The sequence below is a fragment of the Sceloporus undulatus genome, chromosome 4 (genome assembly GCF_019175285.1).
Source record: "Sceloporus undulatus isolate JIND9_A2432 ecotype Alabama chromosome 4, SceUnd_v1.1, whole genome shotgun sequence".
In the NCBI taxonomy this organism is placed as follows: domain Eukaryota; kingdom Metazoa; phylum Chordata; class Lepidosauria; order Squamata; family Phrynosomatidae; genus Sceloporus; species Sceloporus undulatus.
The window spans coordinates 212,636,172-212,655,686 of NC_056525.1; the positions used below are offsets into that span (position 1 = coordinate 212,636,172).

The 19,515-nt window shown below is 41.4% G+C and overlaps 2 protein-coding genes across 3 annotated transcripts in view; both read right to left on the reverse strand.

Annotated features, from left to right (window-relative positions):
- IMPA1 (inositol monophosphatase 1) overlaps nucleotides 1–7,084 on the reverse strand; it is a 14,760-nt gene extending 7,676 nt beyond the window's left edge. Inside the window, exons 1-6 of the mRNA XM_042465286.1 lie at nucleotides 6,933–7,084; nucleotides 5,552–5,620; nucleotides 4,116–4,249; nucleotides 1,732–1,836; nucleotides 1,466–1,511; nucleotides 1,229–1,337 (exon numbers count right to left, since the gene is read on the reverse strand). Of these exons, the coding sequence (XP_042321220.1) occupies nucleotides 1,229–1,337; nucleotides 1,466–1,511; nucleotides 1,732–1,836; nucleotides 4,116–4,249; nucleotides 5,552–5,614 (457 nt within the window). The 5' untranslated portion in view covers nucleotides 5,615–5,620; nucleotides 6,933–7,084. The remainder of the gene's footprint in view (nucleotides 1–1,228; nucleotides 1,338–1,465; nucleotides 1,512–1,731; nucleotides 1,837–4,115; nucleotides 4,250–5,551; nucleotides 5,621–6,932) is intronic.
- Nucleotides 7,085–9,908: 2,824 nt separating this feature from the next.
- On the reverse strand, nucleotides 9,909–18,851 carry ZFAND1 (zinc finger AN1-type containing 1). 2 transcript variants are annotated; one of them, XM_042466310.1, is made up of 8 exons: nucleotides 18,716–18,850; nucleotides 17,658–17,700; nucleotides 17,259–17,298; nucleotides 14,833–14,960; nucleotides 14,645–14,736; nucleotides 12,015–12,136; nucleotides 10,785–10,940; nucleotides 9,909–10,133 (listed from the first exon to the last, which is right to left on the reverse strand). In XM_042466310.1, the coding sequence occupies exons 1-8, from the start codon at nucleotides 18,768–18,770 to the stop codon at nucleotides 9,963–9,965; spliced, it is 807 nt and encodes a 268-aa protein (XP_042322244.1). In that variant the 5' UTR covers nucleotides 18,771–18,850; the 3' UTR covers nucleotides 9,909–9,962. The 2 variants fall into 2 exon arrangements, with proteins under 2 accessions (XP_042322244.1, XP_042322245.1); XM_042466311.1 differs by lacking the exon at nucleotides 10,785–10,940 and having other exon boundaries at nucleotides 18,716–18,851.
- Nucleotides 18,852–19,515: the final 664 nt, after the last annotated feature.

The window sequence follows — 19,515 nt, forward strand, 5'->3', positions numbered from 1 at the left end:
CGGCGGCGGCGGCAGCTGATGCCGCGGGCCAGCCAAAAAGCCTCCGCGGGCCGGATCCGGCCCGCAGGCCGCAGGTTGCCGACCCATGTTCTGCACTGTTTAAAACAATCTGTCCAATGTAGCACAGAGAGAAAGAGAGGTGTAATCTCTGCAGTAGCTTTCTCTCTCTCGTTCTCTCTCTCTCTGTGTGTGTGTGTGTGTTTGTGTGTGTGAATGTTTGGATGTGTGGCAGATCACACTACTCCATTTTGGCCCAAAATTGAATGAAAATCAAACCAAAGCAAATTCATATTTTTGCATCTATGTATATTGAGGCATTTACAAGAGTCTTGTGGGGTAGAGAATGTTTAAAGGTAAAGCACTGCTCCTTATGGCTTCCAGGAGCTGTGATGTAATGGTTTGGGGTGAAAAATTGCCTGAGAAGGGTGCAGGGCTTTTTGTAGTAGCCAGGCAACATTTGAACTTTAATGGTATGGTATGGACAGCAGTGGTTCAGAGAGAAGAAAAGTGATGCTGTTCAGACATTTCTTTCATTTACAGTTCTACCATTTGAAGTCCAGTAGATTAAAATATATTTGGATGTTTGTGTCCTTTAAACCACCACTTATACTGTCCAGTTCTGTAAAGTGGAGATGGGCAATGTGTGGCGCTCCAGATGTTGTTGGAGTGCATTTCCCATTTGCTGTAAGCAGTGCTGCCAATGTTGAGGGATGCTGGGCTTTGAAAGGAAGATACCATAGGAACATTGTCCAAAGTAGCAAAGGCAGTGATAGACTCACAAAAGTGGAGTCAAAGGAAAAACTAAAAGGGGCAGGGGACTTACTAATTATAAAAAAGAATATGGCCCAAAGAAAATGGAGAGTTTGTCACAGAAATGGGCGAGGGAATGAGAGCTAATGAGGCTCAACAAAAAGGCATCCATATAGCAGCACAGGACCAGCTACTGAGAAATATGGTGGCACACACTATCTATATTTGTTCTGACAGCCAGAATTAGAGTGAAGACCTCTCTTCTAGGCTAGGAGTTTGAGGTATAAAAGCAGGCCATCTGGCAGAAAGTAATTAAGATGTTAAAGGAATTTTGAAGTGCATGGGCTAGGAGCTGGCCAATGGAATAATGGGGTGAAGTAGCTCCACATCTGACATAGTAATCTAGTGAAAGAAATCTGGTACACACTGAGTCTCCCTTATCCAATCTCTTAACAGGCCTGAAATGGCAAAGTCTTACCATGCTGCTGTGATACTTGGAGCTTTTCCCCATTGCAAAATGCTCCTTTTCCTTTTCTGGCAGTATACATTTTGTCTTCTATGCAGCTATACACAATCCCAAATTCCATCTGTAACCAGGAAAATGAAACATTTTATTTGTTTTAACATAACAATATCAAATCAATAAAAAAGAAAAACAAATCAATGGAAGCATTTAAAATTTTCTAGTAAATAATAAAATAAAATAAGAAGTTACCTGCTTCTTTACCACAAAGCCAATTGAAACTGCCACAAAGGGAAACCTGGAGAACCAAAGAGAGAAGCATGCAGCTCTGGTAAGCCTAAATGCATGATGTTAAGAGTAGCAAAAGTAATCAGACATGCAGCTTCTACCCAAATGGATAAACAAGACCTAACATCTTCATTCCACAGGACAGCTCAAAGATTGTTTTCTGATTTTAGATATTAGGGAGTTCAGAAATTGTTTCCACAGTTTACAGAGATTTACAACAGAAAGCATACCTGTGCACAAAGTTAGTAGTTCCATCAATAGGGTCAATAATCCAAGTGGGATTATCCGTCAAAGCACTTCCTGCACCAGCTGCAACTGACTCTTCTCCAATGAAGCTAGAATGAACAAATGTGTTTTTCCCCCCAAGAAGGGATTAATTTTAGTATTTTGACTGGGTAAATGTAGATCTTACAACATCATAGCTCCAGAAACCATCACTCACCCAACAAACAATTTCTGGAATTACTTTGGAATCAATTAACTTTAGTTTAACATTGAAGCTAGGGATCCCAATTTCCACCAATCCCATGAGGAATGGACACTGGTGAAGATTGTGGGAGTAGCAATTTGTTTATTTTCATTATTTACATATGTAGATCCCACCCTATATCATACAGCCTCAGAACAGTGTAGAATAAATCTGTTTCAGTAATATAAAACAGCATGAAATCATTTTATCGGACTAAAAGAATATGGAAATAAATAAATTAAAACCAGATGGAACATTTTAAAACAATTTCAACATATAACACATGCGCAGTTTTGGATAACATGTTTTTATTGTTGAAAAAGCCATGCTTTTCCTTGGTACCATAATGACACCAGTGTTGGCACTAAGTAGACCTAGAAGAGGATGGTATTCCACAACTGGGATGTCACAGCAAAGAAAGGCCCTCTTTCATGTCTTCAGAGTGTATTGGCCCCACTGGTGGACTATCATCAATGAGTGATGCCCACAGGTTTCCCAGATCTGCTTAAAGCAATGAAACATATAAACTTGAAGAGCCTTGCCAGATCAGCCTAAAAGATCTAACATCCTGGATTTGGGAGGATGTGCTTCTATGGCTCATAGTGTCACCAATGCACAGTGGCCTGCCAGAAGCCTCTGGAGAAAGACATGAGTACAATAGGCTCTTCCACTGTTGCTCTCCCACCCTGAAATTGGCATTCAGCAGGATACTGCCTTTGAACTTAGACACCCACATAGACACAAAGGTGAATAGGAAGGCTCCATGCCATTAGGCAGAGTGAGGCAATCATTCCAAATAGCAGTTATTAAGCAGCAGAGAATGGTGGCACAGTGGACAGAGATGTATATCCAACATGATAAGGGTAGGCAAAGTGCTGTCCGCAGACCTTTGCTAAATGGTGAAATTTACTACCACAAAAGGTAATGATAGCTGTTAAATGTGGAACACTTGAAAATGAGATGAGGGGAAATTCACAGAGGATTAGGGCTGCCAGTGGATACAAGTCAGGATAGCTATGTTATTTCTCGTACCAGAAGCAAGGGCGTCTCTGTATAAACATACTAGAGAGCATGAATTGGGAGTGCTACTAGCTAGGGGCCACAAGCAGGCATCTAGCTGGTAACTGTACTGTACAAACAGAGTGCTGGACTAGACAGGCCTTTGTTCTGATTCAGCAGGGTTCCTATGCAGGAAATCCTGAGCCGGAACGTTCCCAGCACATAGCTGTCTAGTCTCAGCTTGAAGACTTTAGCCGACTGCTGTTTCCTGTTACAGATTAACCCCTCCCCTTCATTTTGATCTTTCCCTACATGAGAATATTTTCATCATGTTTAGAGCACTTATGGGTCTGGCAATTAATTGACCCCTGACAAGGGATCTATGCAGTCATCAGGCTGATAAGAGTTGGATGAATTTGCCCTATCTTGTTGGGAGTGGAGGGACACCAGCCCTTGTCTCTGCTGATACCAAGTGCTCCCTTTTTCTTTCTCTCTTGCTATGTGTATTGAACAGCAATTTGAATCAAATCTCAATCTCCTACATAGTGCACCATTCTCTCATTAGATCATTACTGACTTGCACAGCTATTCCCTCAACAGACCACTATTTGTAGTTTTGGTCTGTCGAGAGTGTAACGTGGGGGTCCTACTTGGCTGTTTATCCTCACTGAACAGCAACCACACCTTAATTCATCACTGACTACTGGACTAGTTGCTTCTCAGCATGTTTAGCTAACTTTTTCTTTATATATCCTGCCGTTCTGTCCCATGATTCCTACAACCACTATGACACTTCCTTCAGATTGCCCCTTGGAGTACAACTTTCATTATTCTATCATAGAACAGCTATGTTCAGTGAAGGTGATGGACACTATAGACTAATATATATGGAGGGCCCTATGGGGGTCACAAAAGAGAAAACACAAGCCTAGTAACATTATCCCTCTATCCCATTCCTTCCTGTTTGGAAATGAAATGTAATAAAGGGCATTATACATGACAAATGCATGTTTAAAACATTCAGGAAATAATATTATACAATGTGCAGGATTTCCTGTATTTAATTGGAAGCCATCAATATCAAAAGTTTCAATGTATGTGTTTTAGACACATCTCTTTCTCTCCTCTTCTCAAATATGCTGGTACCTGTGAGATGGATATTTTTCTTTTATAGAAGAAATTAACATATTTTCCACTTTTTGATCAGTGACTGTCACTAGATCTGCTGGAGAACTTTTAATCATGACAGCTATCTCCTTTGTCAGTGCCTCTCGGATTACCTATAAAGAAAATTATATCAATGAATTTTTAAAACCTTCACAACAAGCTGAAAGCTAATAGCTGATTAGATAAATAGCATAACTGAAGATTAAACATACTATTCTTTTTGAACTTTTCCATCCCAGATTTACAAACAGCAGGAATGAACTAGCTTTACAAAATATTTATATCGAATTCTACAGTCATTCAGACCAGGTGTGAACATAATGTTCATTTTTTGAGCAGTAATAATTGTCTTCAGGCAATGAACAAGAGTTCTCTGCCCACCCGAATTCAGGCTATGTCCATAAGCCACTAAGGTGAGGACACAGAGGCAAAATCAAAATACTGTGGATTACTTAATTTTTTTAGACTTCCTTTCAAACTCATCAGACTTTTCTGAACGTTGTCTTAACACTTATTTTTTCTTTAATAGATCTGGAATATTTCCCCCCCTCTCTGTATCCTCCATCTTGAGGGGAGAGAAGCAGGCAACAACAGGCCTCTGCCTGCCAAGTTGAAGAGCCCTCCCTCCAACCTCCATCTTGAGGGGAGAGAAGCAGAGGTTTGTTTTTTTTTTGTTACTTGCTTTGTTGTATATGCATATGTATGCTGTAAACCGCTTTGATCATAGGAAAAGCGGTATACAAATAAAACATATTATTATTATTATTATGGTTTCCTTTCTCTGCACTGTATCTCCCATATCATTTTGCACTACTAGGTCAATTATTCCCGAAGTAGGCAGTACTGTCCCTCCTGGGGTTGGATGAAAGATCCAGGGGGCAAATGAGGGAAAAGGGAGCCACAGTGAGGGAGCTTCAGTCATACCACTAGCATGCGAGAAATACAAGGGAAAGCAGTGGCCTTTAAGACCATGGTGAGGATGAGGGTACTTTTCAGGGTGCATTAAAACCACAGTGCAGTATCTTTAATTGCAAAGGCCAGCATGGGTGAGAGGCTTCTCCGTTGCTGCTCAACCCCCTCAGGCCTTGCCTCCTGTTCTGACTTGTCCAGCATCTGTGCCACTCCCATCAGGTGTAATGCTCCACCAGGTGTACACTCCTCTCTGGGGTTTCACCCAGTGCAAACCATACTCCCTGAACCCCGTTGATGATGCACCTGGACCTAATAGCATGAAATGGCGACTGGGGTGTGTGCTAGGGTTGTCACTTAGGAGGAAAGGGAACGGGAACAGTAGGCCAAAAATGTTTGGGAAGCACTGCAGTAGGTAGACATGAAAACACAGTTCTTTAAGACATCTGATATGTCAGATAAAAATAATAAAATGCTTATGAGGCTCCAGAGTAAATTATACATACCTCTCCAGCTTTTCTTGCCAAAAGAATTGCATAGTCCATGCATTCTTGCCAAGGATCAGCCATTTTTAGCTAGTAAAAGGGTAAATTTAATCAAGTTACACATGTTAAAAGAACATACAATAAAATATTGATTTGTTGCTGTGTATCTTCAAGTCATTTCCAGTTTATGGAGATCCTAAGGTGAACCTATCATTGGGTTTTCTTGGCATGATTTCTTCAGAGGGATCTTGCCATTGCCTCGCTCTGAAGCTGAGAGAGTGTGATTTGCCCAAGGTCATCTAATGGTTTTCCATGGCTGAGTGGGGACTTGAACCTAGAGTCCTAGTTCAACACTCAAACCACTAGAACATATTGGTCATACAACTGATAACACATGGTATTTGCTAAACCCTCAGGTTTCAGCTTCCCCTGCTTCATATTCTTGCCTTCGAAGTACTGTATTAACGTGTTCTACTTTTGTATAATTGCTGAGATAAGTTGTGTTCAACAGGACTTAATTCTTAGCAAGCTGCTCAGATTGTCAGCCTACTATCACTCCAACTAAACAGCCCTTTGGACCTGGAATTGTTAAGCAGTATTGATTTAATCTGCATTTAAATCTACAGCAGCATATATGGCTGGTATTACATGGTTCACCAAGGATACAAGCCCTACTGAACTAAGTCAGGTAAAGACCACAGGCCAGTGGCACCATACACACCATGCATGTGGAAAGTGCAATGTTCAATCAGAGTAAAAGCACTGGGAGAAGCAAGGCCAATCAAAGTAGAAAATACACATATCATATGTGATACTAAATAACTTTATCAGCCTGAGCGGAGTCTGTTCAATTAGTGGCTCGTTTTTCTTCCACTGCTTTTTCAAAGGGATCCATTTATTGCGTGGGGCAGGCAGCTTATCCTCCATCCACACTGGAAAAATAACCCAGTTTGGCACCGCTTTAACTGCCTTGGCTCAAGGCTATGGAATTCTGGGAGTTTCCTATAAGAACTCCTCCCAGGCTGAATCTGAACTTGGGTCCCAGGTCCAAAACAAACTGCAGAAATAATCCAGCTTGAGACTGCTTTAACTGCCCTGGGCTCAATGCTAGGGAATTCTGGGAACTGTAGTTCTGTGAGACATTTAGCCCTTCTCTATGAGAGAGTGTGTGTGTTCTGGTGCCACAACAAACTACAATTCCCAGGATTCCCCAGCACTGAGCCCAGGGCAGTTAAAGCAGTCTCAAACTGGATTATTTCTGCTGTGTGTTTTGGACCCCAGCCCTGGAGGAGGAATAAGGAGAGCAGCTCCTGAGCGTGTGCAGAGTGCCTTCCCATTCGAGCTGAAGAGGCCCAATGAGCGTCTACCAGTCTAAAGGGAAAGAGCAAAGATCCCTGCTTACCGTTAGGAAGTCAATGGAGGGATTGGCACTGACGTCACCTGAACTGGGCAAGTGACGGCGTCAATGTCCCCACTGCGCAGGCGCGAGCATGCCTTTCCCAAATCTGCCCTCCAGCTCCGTTATTGCGTCCGCGCGCGAAGGGGAGGGAGGAAGGAGCGAATGAGAAGGAGGGGGGGGGGGGAACAAAACCACCCTGTCACGCTACGCGCACCGGGGCATCCTATTGGTTCTTGCGCGTAGCTGGGTTCTTGTGGGTGGGACAAAGGCCGGCTTTATCCGCCAATAAGAAGAGAGCTGTATAATAACCTCCTAAAAGCGCCAAGCAGTGATACCTTTATGGGGCCAAACACAATGCACAGAATTTGCATCTGAAGCCTCCACTAGTTTCTTTATTAGGCTAAAGGGGGCCAGAGGTCCTCCTTTCCCAGATGCGTCCTACATTTCAGCCTTTTGTCCAGGAAGGTTTTCAAAATCTCCTTCATTTTCAACATGACTAAGCAGCATGGATTTATATTTATATTAAGTCCTTTTAGCTTTTATTTTGCAGTGTCCTTTTCCCAACTATATTTTTTAATTCATATTTTTTTCTACTTATTACAGGTTTCAATTACAATATTTGTATAAGATTTCTGCATTTTTTAAGAATATGCTATAGTATTCATTGGTGTTGCTTCAACATATGTCTCATTATTACAAAAAGCTTTGTTAATTATTTAAATATTGTACCATATACAGTAAGTATATATATATATATATATATACACTATTTAATTAATTAACAAGAGTTTTCGTAATAATGATATATGTCAAAGCAACACCAATGAATACTGTAGCATATTCATTGAACTAATGATTAATATTAAAGTTTTATATATATATATATATATATATATATATATATATAATCAGTTCAATTGTGGAGCTTCTTTTGCATCATTGATTTTCGGCATTAAAGAGAGATTAAAACGCATTTAAAGCATCCCACAAATAAAGCAAAAATGGCGACTAATCGCAAATGGTTATCACACGCAGTAGCGCAAATAAAGTAATATCAGAAATGCATTGCTGCTGAAATCCCGAAAGTAAAAAGATGTGCATTAATGCTTCTTTGTGACCACTTTAATGGCAGGTTTTCTGTGATGTCATGTGAAGTCATTTTGTGTAATTGCACTTTTCCGGGATACTGATGGGATAAACTCCCAATCTCCTTTGTGTGATAAACTCCATAGACTTCCTTAGACTGGACAGGTGAGTAGCGTCCTATAGTTTTGTGCGCTATATTTTTGTGGTGGCTATGGCTAGTTCAACAGCAGCTCAAGGGCCACAGGATCTACACTTCTGGCTTACAGAAACAACCAGAAATTCACTTTTGGATCTGAAAAACAGTGGGTATCTAATGTAAAGCAGGGCCTGCAACTGTCTATTTCACATAGACAGCATATTCTTCAGCTGGCCCATTTCTATTGATCCCCAATAGTAAAATAGAGACAGTAGGCATAAAGAATTATGAGTTCTCCTTCTTATCTGGACCAAGTAGTTGCTCTTAGGCGACAGTGAAGAACGCTGCATCCATAAACCCATGCCTTGGTAAAATCCGTATTTCTGTGAAGCCTGCATGTATTGCCTAAAGAACTGCAGCAAAGCACCAGGATGAGCTAATAAATAATAAATAAAACTTTTATCTCTACCCCACTTTTTCTTAAAACAATCAAAGCGGCTTACAATGTTAAAAGAATACACCATATATACAAAATATCCCCCCCCCTTAAAAAATAAAGAGCTGATGATATAGCATGCACCCTATGTAAGCTTATTTTATAGGGTTTAGCTTTGATCTGCACCACTGTCTGTATTTCTTCACTGGAGTTCTAAATCCTGCCTTTGGGGGAAAATGTTCATTTCAAAGATGGCAAGGTGGTGTCCCAGGTAAATTGGGAGATGGCCTTCTCAGTGACTGCTCTCAAGCTCTCAAACTACCTCCCTAGTGATGTTATATTGGCATCCTCTATGCTATCCTTTTGTAGGCAGATAAGGGCCTGAACAGACAGACCAAAATAAAGCTGGTTTGGGTCGCTTTGGAGATATGCTGTTTAAATGATGCATGCATCCTAAGAGGCCAGAAGCTGTGTCAAAGCCATGCTCCAGTCCTAAGGATCAGAGCAGAGCTTTGGCGCAGATTCTGGCCTCTTAAGATGCATGTATCTTTTAAACGGCATGCCTCCAAAGTGACCCAAAGCAGCTTCATTTTGGCCTGTCTATTTAGTCCCTAAGATACCTTTATTTCAGCAGGGGGGAAAGGGTCCTTTAGAATATTGTGTACTATTTATTTGTTCTTTAAAAATAGTTTTAAGTGTTTTTAATTCTGTTGTATGTTTAATTATATATTTAAATGTGTGTGATACACATCTTAAAGTTGTGCCTCTTTTAACCCCTGTAACCTTCCTTGGGTCCCAGACAGGATACAGTATAAATATTAATAGTAGTATTAGTAGTAGTAAGGCTATTATATGCTCAAGTAACAAAAATATAAAGCTTTTGAAAATTAATGTACACCAACATTTAATGAATGCTTCATTTTGTATGTGTATATTATCTTGAAATATTTTCAAAGCAGCTTAATACAGTATAGGTGTCTACTGAATTCACTACTGTCCCCTGGATTCTTGCCCTTCGGCTCACTGGAAGGTAAATTACTGATTGTGTGATGCCCTGGTCTGCATGTAGGAATGGGTCAACACAGATTAAGCATGATAAGCAGAACCTGGAATTGTCAATTCAAACTGAATTCTCTGTCATGGAGAAAGTTCACACATTGTGTGAGAGGCACCAGCTGCTAAATAAGCCCAGAGGCACAGACTACTCAAATTCTCTGTGTTGAAATAAAACACATGTATCCAAAAAACATTTGGATATATGACCATTTCTAAATCCATATCAGTAAGAAACATGTTTGTACTAAGAAATTATAAAACAAAGCAAGTTTTGACTTGTGTTTAATGTAATAAATTATATGAGCAATGGTTTTTGTAATTATTCTATATATGAATTTGCATCGTCCAACAACTGAACTTCATTATCAAGGTATTCCAAAATCACGTTTCCACCATTACACAATGGAGATTCTTTACAGTGTAGACAAGATGACAGAGTCTGATCCAAAGGCAAGGCTTCTCCAGATGCAGTGTGACAAAGTCTTAGTTTCTGAAATTAAAAAGAAAACTTGGTTATGGTTTTTTTTTAAAAAAAACACTTCTAAATCAAATAAGGCGGGTTACAGACCGCTGAAAAGCGGCGGCTGCACCCCCCCTTTCCTCACCGGATCGGGGCCTCAGCGGCTAGAACGGCAGCCGCTGAGGCCCCGATCCACCGTTCCAGGCTGCGGGGAAGGGGCAAAAGGCCCTTTCCCGCAGCCTGGAAAGGGGTGTCCTTGGGGCTTCAAGCCCCAAGGACCCCCGCGGTGGTGGGGAGGAGGAGAAAGGGGCCGCGTGGCCCCTTTCCTCCTCTGCGTCGCTGGGCGCAGACGTCTAAAGGCTGCGCCCAGTGACGCAAACGGCAAAAGGAGCTCTGTTTCGGAGCTCCTTTTGTGGCGGGGGAAAGGATGCACTATGCGCCCTGGCGCGGCGTGACGATGTCACGTCATGCCGCCCCGTATAGAGGCGGCACGGTTGTGACGTCGTAATGGTGGCGGCTGTGTGGAACGGCCGCCGCCATTTTGTGCGCGCTCCGTGCGTACTAGGGTTGGGGGCGTCCAGAAAGGACACCCCTTTCTAATCCTAGCACGCGCGGAGCACACACTTGAAGGCCCATTTGTAACGGGCCTCAGAATACAAGCATTTGTTTCAATTGGTTTACCTTGGCTGTGGTTTTGTTGTTGTCATTTTTAAGGTTCGCTGTAGAAGCTGCAAAATCTATTGCTTTGCCAATGCTCCAGCTACTACAAAAGAACATGGGTTTGCTTTTCTCCTTGCTTCCTTTAGGTAAAAACACTTGGAAATAGATTCTCTCTGTCTGCAACAGAAAACAAGCCTCTTATGTGTTGTTAACATAGCAGTTTACAGAGACATATTTTCTATTAATTTAACTCCTCTGAAATGGGTTTTGTTCATAATGATCAGATAAACCAGAAAAAACTAATTTCTCTTGACTAAAAAATGTGAGGTTTGATATTTTATGCTTTATATGAATTTCAAGCTGGTGATGAGTTGTTTAAAACTGCTAACTTTGTGGATATTTCAGGTCTATTCCAACACATGCTCCAGTATCCCAGGTCCCTATGTAACTGCCCACCCACAACTGCCAAATTGAAAATGGACCCTGACTCCACACAAGTTGCTCACCCATGATCAAGGCAACTTAGGGATGGAACAGATGGCCAGGAAGGGACAGCTTGAAGCCACCACCGCTAAAGATGCACTGGGGCCACAGTAAACACATGCCATGGCCCCAATCTGCCCTGATCTGTATCTCTTTGGGCCAAGAAAAGGCTGCATTTTCCAGCCCCACAGTGGCTTCAAGACACTCTGGCGGGGTGTGCCACCTTAGTGTCTTGAAGCCGCCCACGTCTGGGTAGCCAGCTGGCTTTTGGATGGCTTCACAGTGTGAAGCATGTAAATGCCACGCTCACAAGACACCCAGAAGTGGGCTTTAATGGGACGTCTGTTTTGGCCCTTACTTCTTCCTACTACAAACATTCCCCATCATTTTAGTTCAATTCACAATTCAAAGTAAAAGGAGCAGTAGAATTTAGCCATTCTAGCTGCTGTAATAAGAATGGAAACTATGTGGGCCACAATTAAGACCTTGCATGGCTGAATGTAGCTTCCAGGCTGATAGTGGCATACCTTTGCATTGGACACTTGGAAAATGTGGTAATGCTTTCGTCTTAAAGATAACAGACTAAACAAAATGTCCATGTTATTTCACAAGTGCACGGTGTCTCCCCTTTTTACTCTTTGAATACTGGGTTCCACCCACACACCCACTTTTACTTTGTCTGATCTTGAAAACTGATTTATTTTGTTATAAAACAGAATCAATGCAATAACAGGCATCACTTTCATCTAAATACATGTAATAACGTACCTGTGGTACAGATTTATCCCCACTTGCATGCATTTTCAGTTTCATTAGAGCCACCTTGGCTGCTGTTTCACTGCTCTTAGCTCCTTTGCATCTTTTAGTCACTCTGGCATCTATCTTGGAATCTTAGGATATATAAATAACACTTATTTTAATAGGATTTACCCCTCTCATTTTACTATAAATATGCTGCACTGAACATTGTTAAGATACTTAGAAACTGGTTTACTAGAAGAAAGTATAGCTTCTCTCAATATATGTACATAAAGGGATGTTTCCTCTGACTTTACTATATGCATACTAGTATTCTGCTTGTGTGACAGAAAGTAGCCAGCACAAATATCTTAAATGAGGGGAACTGTAATATATGGTATAAAGACCTTTCTTTTTTCTGTTGTTTTTCTATTTCGAGAATGGTTTCAATGCAACTCAATTGTCTTGTTGGATACATGAGTTTTTTAGTGTTGTGTTTCATAAATAGCAGTTGATTTGCAGTGGCTGCTCAAAGCTGAGAAAGAGATTTGTTAATGCCCAGTTCTGCAAACTATAAAGATATAATTTGATGTATTTGGCGGGTTACAAACCGCCACTTGGGACGTCCTCAGGACGTCCCAGTTTAAAAAAGGGGTGTCTCTTCCAGACGCCCCTATTCCTGTTACGGACTCTGTCCGTAACAAATGGCGGCAGCCGCTCCACACGGCCACCGCCATCTTGACGTAACGGACGCTGTGCATCCTCACATCGCGTGGCGCTAATGATGTTGAAAGTGCGCCATTGGCGCTTCGTGGCGTCATTAGCGCGCCGCCAGAAGCTCCATTTTGGAGCTTCTTTTTTGCTCTGTAAGGGAGCCACGCGGTTTGGCAGTGGCGGCTCCCTCGTGGAGCAAACAGCAGCGCCGGGACACCGCCACAAAGTGGCGGTTTGTAACACCTCTTTGTTAGGGGGAATAGTACAGACTTGTTTCTTTGTAGCAATTTTGCTTTAGTTTTCCTGTTTTTGTTTTGTGGAATACAAGTGTCTCCACACCTTTCTGCATTTTCCTGGTACTCCAAATGTGGTGCAGAATGCCTGGGAAATGCAATGTCATTGTATCATCTATTCCTGCAAGGGTTTTACAAAAGTGAATACAGTATTCAAGTTTAATAGACAAGATTAAAATAGAAACCTACTGCACATAGGCAGCCTAGTAAGGTATTAAATGCAGGGATATCCAATCTTATGCTCATGGTACGTGGTTCAGTCCATATACATGTCTATTCAGAGGTTCCACTGAAGTTAACTGAGCTTTCTCCCACATGAGTAGATTTTTGCAGACTTAGGTCCAAAACACACTGCAGAAATAATCTAGTTTAAACTGCTTTAACTGCCCTGACTCAGTGCTAGGGAATCCTTGGAAGTGTAGTTTATTGTGGCACCAGAACTCTCTCATAGTGAAGGCTAAATGTCTCACAAAACTACAGTTCTCAGTGTTCCTTAGCATTGAGCCAGGGCAGTTAAAGTGGTCTCAAACTGGATTATTTCTGCAGTTTGTTTTGGACTTTAGTCTCTGTAATGCTGTCTGAAAATGAGAAGCTGCTGCTGCATTGTTGTTGCTGTTATTTCATTTATATCTTGCTTCATCCCACCCCCGCCAGTGCTGGATTCAAGATAACTTAGAGGAGTTAAAACAGATACAGATAAAGTTCACGTCATACAAAATATAATTAAATTATCAACAGAATTAAAAGCAATTTTAAACCATAACATAGGCAATACAGCACATTTCTATATGTGCAATCAGTATTCAAAGGCCTGTTGAAACAAACAAAAGGCTTCATCTACCGATTTAATTACTTTATTAATATGCTGCTGTTCTCTCAAAATGCCTGGGAGAATTTATATGCCTACAGATGGATAACAAGGAGATCTAACCTCTCTAAGAGTTAAGAGTTTTACAACTCTTTGTTCTATCTCTTCCTCTCTCTGCTTTCTGCCAGCATGGACTAGCTGCAAGGCTCTCTCTTCTAAAGATGTTTTTCTTCTTTCTTACACACATGGAGATCAGTTTTTAGGGATCTCTGTACCAAAGTAGGTTTTCTCTACTGCTTAGTTATTTTTTGTAGAACCTAGATGTAACAATAAAGTAAATTTAATTTTTACCTTCCTATGTATCCTGTTTATTTACCAGAAGCTCAGATCTAGCCCTTTTACTAGATACCTGTGGAGTACACACTTGCTGCTAATGCTGCTGAACTAAGCTTACCATTTTAACCACATTTTCTAACATAGGGAACGGTCACTGAGAAGACCCTCTCCTGTGTTTCTTTCAGATAACCTGGACCCAAACTATATATAGGGCTTTATACATCACAACCAGCAGACTGAAACGTGCCTGGAAATGGACAAGCAGCAAGTAGAGATTTTAGCTTGTTCATAACTGAAAGTAAGCCTAACAGAATTGTGTGACTAAAACCCAAATAATATTGCATTTTGAGTGGAACAACAGTTTAGAGACAGTGCTTGTCCAGTGAAATAATGAAAGGTGAAATAACTTAAAAGCATCAACAGTAACATTCTTGGTCTTGCGTTCTGTTCTAGTCTCTAGTCCTGAGCAGTCTACTGTAGAAAACACTATTGAAAATAATTCTATTTACCTACAATATCTTTAATAAGCTGCTGGGTAGCAGCCATACGAGGTTTAGGGGTCTCCAATTTTTCACATTCATGGTCTGGCTGATGACGGTGCCTGGAAACAAGAGATGAGGAAATTACTATCAGGCACTTTTATAGAATCATACAAAAACATAAGGGTAAGATAGGTAAAATTTACTCCTTCGCTCACCTTAAGCAAAACTGTTTTTCACAGTAAGAGCATAATACAGGTACAAGTTCTCTGCCCTCACAACCTTTATAGCTGCACAAGAAAGATGTGTGATGATCTGGTTTGACATCCCCACTTTTTAGATTTGCCTAGGTCAATTTCAAAAGAACATACAAATAAATACCTTGTTCAAAGACCACGTGTTACAAAATCTGTTAAAATACTGTCTTACATGATGTTAGCATATTCTCAAGTATACATTGCACATTAGTAGTCTTTCTTGGCTCATTCTTACCACATGAACCATTGTTGCCAGAATGTCAAGAGGGCAATGGAGAATGTCAGGGGAGAGAGAGAAATATTCACAACTAGTAAAGTTAGGGAAACTGAATAAAATAAAAAGATTACATGCTAATTCAGTCATCCTTCCACATTTGTGAGTTAAGCATTCATAGATTACAGTACTGGTCACTTCCTCTGCTGTTCCCCATTGTTGTTGTGAACTGTCCTTGGGTCTACCTTGGCTCATGATGACTCTGTGGATGAGACATCTCTAAGATCCCGTCTTCAACTGCTGTGCTCGGGTCCTGCAGGTTCAGGCCCATGGCCTCCTTGGTTGAGTCTAGCCATCTGGTGTGTGGTCTTCCTCTCTTTCTACTGCCCTCCACCTTTCCCAGCTTCATTGTCTTTTCTAATGAATCATGACTTCTCATGATGCAGCCAAAGTTTGACAGCTTCATTTTAGTTATCATAGGGCCCGAACAGACAAGCCAAAATAAAGCTGCTTTGGGTCACTTTGGAGGTATGCTGTTTAAATGACACACACACCTTAAGAGGTCAGAAGCTGCACCAAAGCTGTGCTCTTAGTCCTCAGGACTGGAGCATGGCTTTGGCACAGCTTCTGGCCTCTTAGGACGCATGCATCATTTAAACAGCATACCTCTAAAGTGATCCGAAGCAGCTTTATTTTGGCCTGTCTGTTCAGGCCTGAGTTTCTAGAGAGAGTTCAGGCTTGATTTGTTCTAGAAAACATTTGTTTGTCTTCCTGGCCATCCACAGTATCCTAAGTACTTTTCTCTAGCACATCTCAAATGAGTTGATTTCCTTTCTGTCAGCTTTCTTCACTGTCCAGCTCTTACATCCATACATGGTAATTAGGAATATAATGGCTTGGACTACCCTAACATTAGTAATCAGAGTTATATCTGCCCTATACATGGTGAAAAATAGATGCCTCTAGGCATTTCTAGGTCCTCCAGAGTGATTTGATGGTCAGCTTTTAGTGGAGGAACAGAAATACTAGAGAACTGTTCTCTCAGGTAAAAAAAAGTGTCCTATATTCTCATTTTTCCCCAGTTTTGTGGTCATCCTGCAACTCTAATCCCCATGAGAGCTGAGAGCTGACTGTAAAGTAATCTGAAACAAATTATTACTACAGTATTCATCAATACAGAAGCTACTGTGAAGAATACAGCCTCTAGTTTATTGGGAACGTCTAAGAAGAAAATGTCTACCACAGAGAAGCACAGCTTAAACTAAACACCTCACAGCTCAAAAGCAATAAAAAGCCTTATTTAATGTAAGTGAAAGGTGGCAGAAACCAGAAAGGAAAGGAATAGTTTTGTTCAGGTATGCATCATTTCATAATACAGCAAGGAAGCCTTTGCTTACATGCACCTTTTTTCCAACATGAACTCTTTTTAATTATCTGGGCTACGCATATCTGAATTATAACACATGGATTTGCATTTGCCTTACAAACCAGGAATGCAGGATAGGAATCCTGGCTCACAGTACTTCATTGCTGGACAAGCACAAAGCAAATTTAGCTGGCTCAAAATGAATGCCAAATCATTTTCTTTTACAAGGGAATATGTAACAATTCAGATGTCCATGTCCCAGGCTTGGTCATGCATACATGTCCATTCCAAATCGCTACCCTGCCATAAGTTAATATCAGTGAAGCAGCATGACCCTTTTAAAGGGGTCTTTCATACATGCAATGTGCACATTCCCTACGGTAGGTAGGACTTCAAGGAAAAAAGCTCAGTGGGCTGTGGGCAGGAACTTGTGGTCTTCAGGTGTTTTGACATTCTTGACCACTGATAGCGGTGAATGAGGATTTTGGGATCTACCAACATCTGAAAGATCACAGCTTGGTCTGTGCAAATGGGGCTGTTCACAAGTTATTGGGAAATTGTTCTAGGTTACCTTGACATCAGAAATGGTTTCACTTTATTTAGTTCACCCAGTTTTCTCCACTTGATTCCAGCATGAACGGAATTTTCTCTATGAGGATTGTATGGACTGAAAAGGGGGTTATTTTCGTGTGTGGATTAAAATTATGAAGCATGCCTTCTGAATGAACTTAAGGGAAATGAACTTCATTACTGACTGAAGTAGTCAGGATTTATAGGATGCAGATTAACGATCAATTATCAGCTTACCTCAGAACAACCATGAGCAGCTCGACTTCTGTGCTGAAGACTTACAGTAACAGAAAGATAAAGACAGCATTATTATGTGAAACAACATTTAAAAAAAAGGATTAGCGTGGGATGGGAAAGTTACATTGATTTGGTGTGCACCATCTTAAAATAAGCCAATTCAATATTTGTAATTCAGTTACAAATTCAATTCAAGTATGTTTGTAAAATGCTCAGTTTTCTCATATTCACCCAGTTTGCCTTGCCTTTCCCACTGCTCTGTTATTTTCTCCTTCCCTATCCCCTGCCACATAAATTCAAGTCCTACATTCCTTGAGGCTATACATATTTGCTTGAGTTTCTATTAAAGTCCCAAGAACGCAGCCTGTGATGTGGAAATAATAAAAAGCAGTTCCTTACCAAAAAACTCCTGAACAGCCATCACAGACAAAAGGTAGGAAGTCTGAAAGTGAAGAGAAACCATCATCTGCATTTATATTCGACAGATGACAGACACTTTCCCCTAAGATATTATTAGCTGCCTCGCCACAGGAAGCCCTTTTAAACAATAGGTTAAACATTGGAGATGATTGTGCTATGATGATTTCAAGCAAATTAGTTGGATGCCTAAATCAAGAGAGTTGGTTCCTAAAGACCTTGTTTTACTTATATTTTGTGTATGTATTTATTTAATTTCTATGCAGGCTTCTATTTTTTTAAATAACTAATATTTATTTTAAAAAATTCAAAACATAAAAGTGCAATTAGTACTAATAACGTACCAACAAAGTTATTATATACAATGCATGACACAGAATACTTCCTCAGTTCCTGCTGCAGTAACAAACGCTGCCTTCTTCTATGCCCAGAAAGGGACCCAAGGCGGCTCACAAATACATGTATGCAACCTCAGGACGTATTTAATCAAGAAATGCAACCACAGAAATAAAAGAGAGTTTTATTTAGATTTATGTGAAGATGATGGCCGTTTCATTTAAAAAGGGTTTAAGCGACTTTGGAAACTAGATCCAGAAGAGAGTACATGAGAAGATTGGCCCAAAATTTTGGGCACAGTGTCCATATAGACCAGTGGTCCCCAAATTGTGTCCTTTAAGAGATATTATGGACTTCAGCTCCCAGAAGCCTCAGCCACGTTGGCCAATAGTCAGGGATTCTGGGAGTTGAAGTCCCAAATACCTGGAGGACCAAAGAGAGAGTGAGACACTACTAGGCCCTGACAAACTCCTCTGGTAACCTAGCAACGGAACGAGGCCCGAAGACACGCCCACCTCTCCTCCGATTGGTTCATCGGACGGGAAGGGTAAAAGCACGAAACATGACTCTATACTTCCGGTTTCCCGTCGAGAGTGGCAAGAGCGGCGACCCAAAAGCAGGGTCTGCATCTCAACTGAGGACCCGGAAGTCTAGTTACTATGATCACTCCGCCAAACCTATTCTCCAACTAAGGGCTCTCTTACCCAGCTGCCCGCAATGTTCCACTTCGCAGTGTTGCCCGATCTCCAGTTCCGCCATGGTCGTCTACCGCGCATGCGCGCTCAGCCATCTCCTTGCCTAGAAGCTGGGAGGGGTTCAGAAGGCTGTGGCGTCATCGCTGACATCACCACGGGGGCGGAGCTTGGACATCCGTTTGACACCGCCTTTAACTGCCCTCATGAATCATGGGAACTGTAGTTTATTGTGACACCAGAGCTCTCTGACAGAGAAGGCTAAATGTATCTCACAAAATTAAACATCCCAGAATTCCATTGAGCCAGGGGAGTTAAAGTGGTGTGGAGCTGGGTTATTTTTGCAGTGTCGATACGATTGAGCTTGAGAGAAGAAGGAAGGGAGTGGCTTTAGTTCTCTGCACTCATTACAATAAACTACTCCTAGGATGCCAAGTGATGGTGGCTGGGTCTTTTCTGGGGGCCTCCCATTCATAAGGATGCAGTGACCCCAGGCAATAAAAGAAACAAAGCTCCATTGCTCGTCTTGAGGGACTTGGGAGAAATAGGTTTTGGATTATGAGGTCCAACATTATGGTGATTTGGAGGGAGGGCTAATAAGAGGCTCAGTCAGCATGAATATCTTTCTGGGAGTGCTCTGGAGCACATGTGCTTATAGAATAGAATAGCATCGTGGAGTTGGAAGAGGGCCACCCAGTCCAACCCCATTCTGCCATGCAGGAAATCTCAATCAAAGCATCCCCAACAGATGGCCATCCAGCCTCTCTTTAAAGACCTCCAAGGAAGGAGACTCCACTACACTCCGAGGAAGG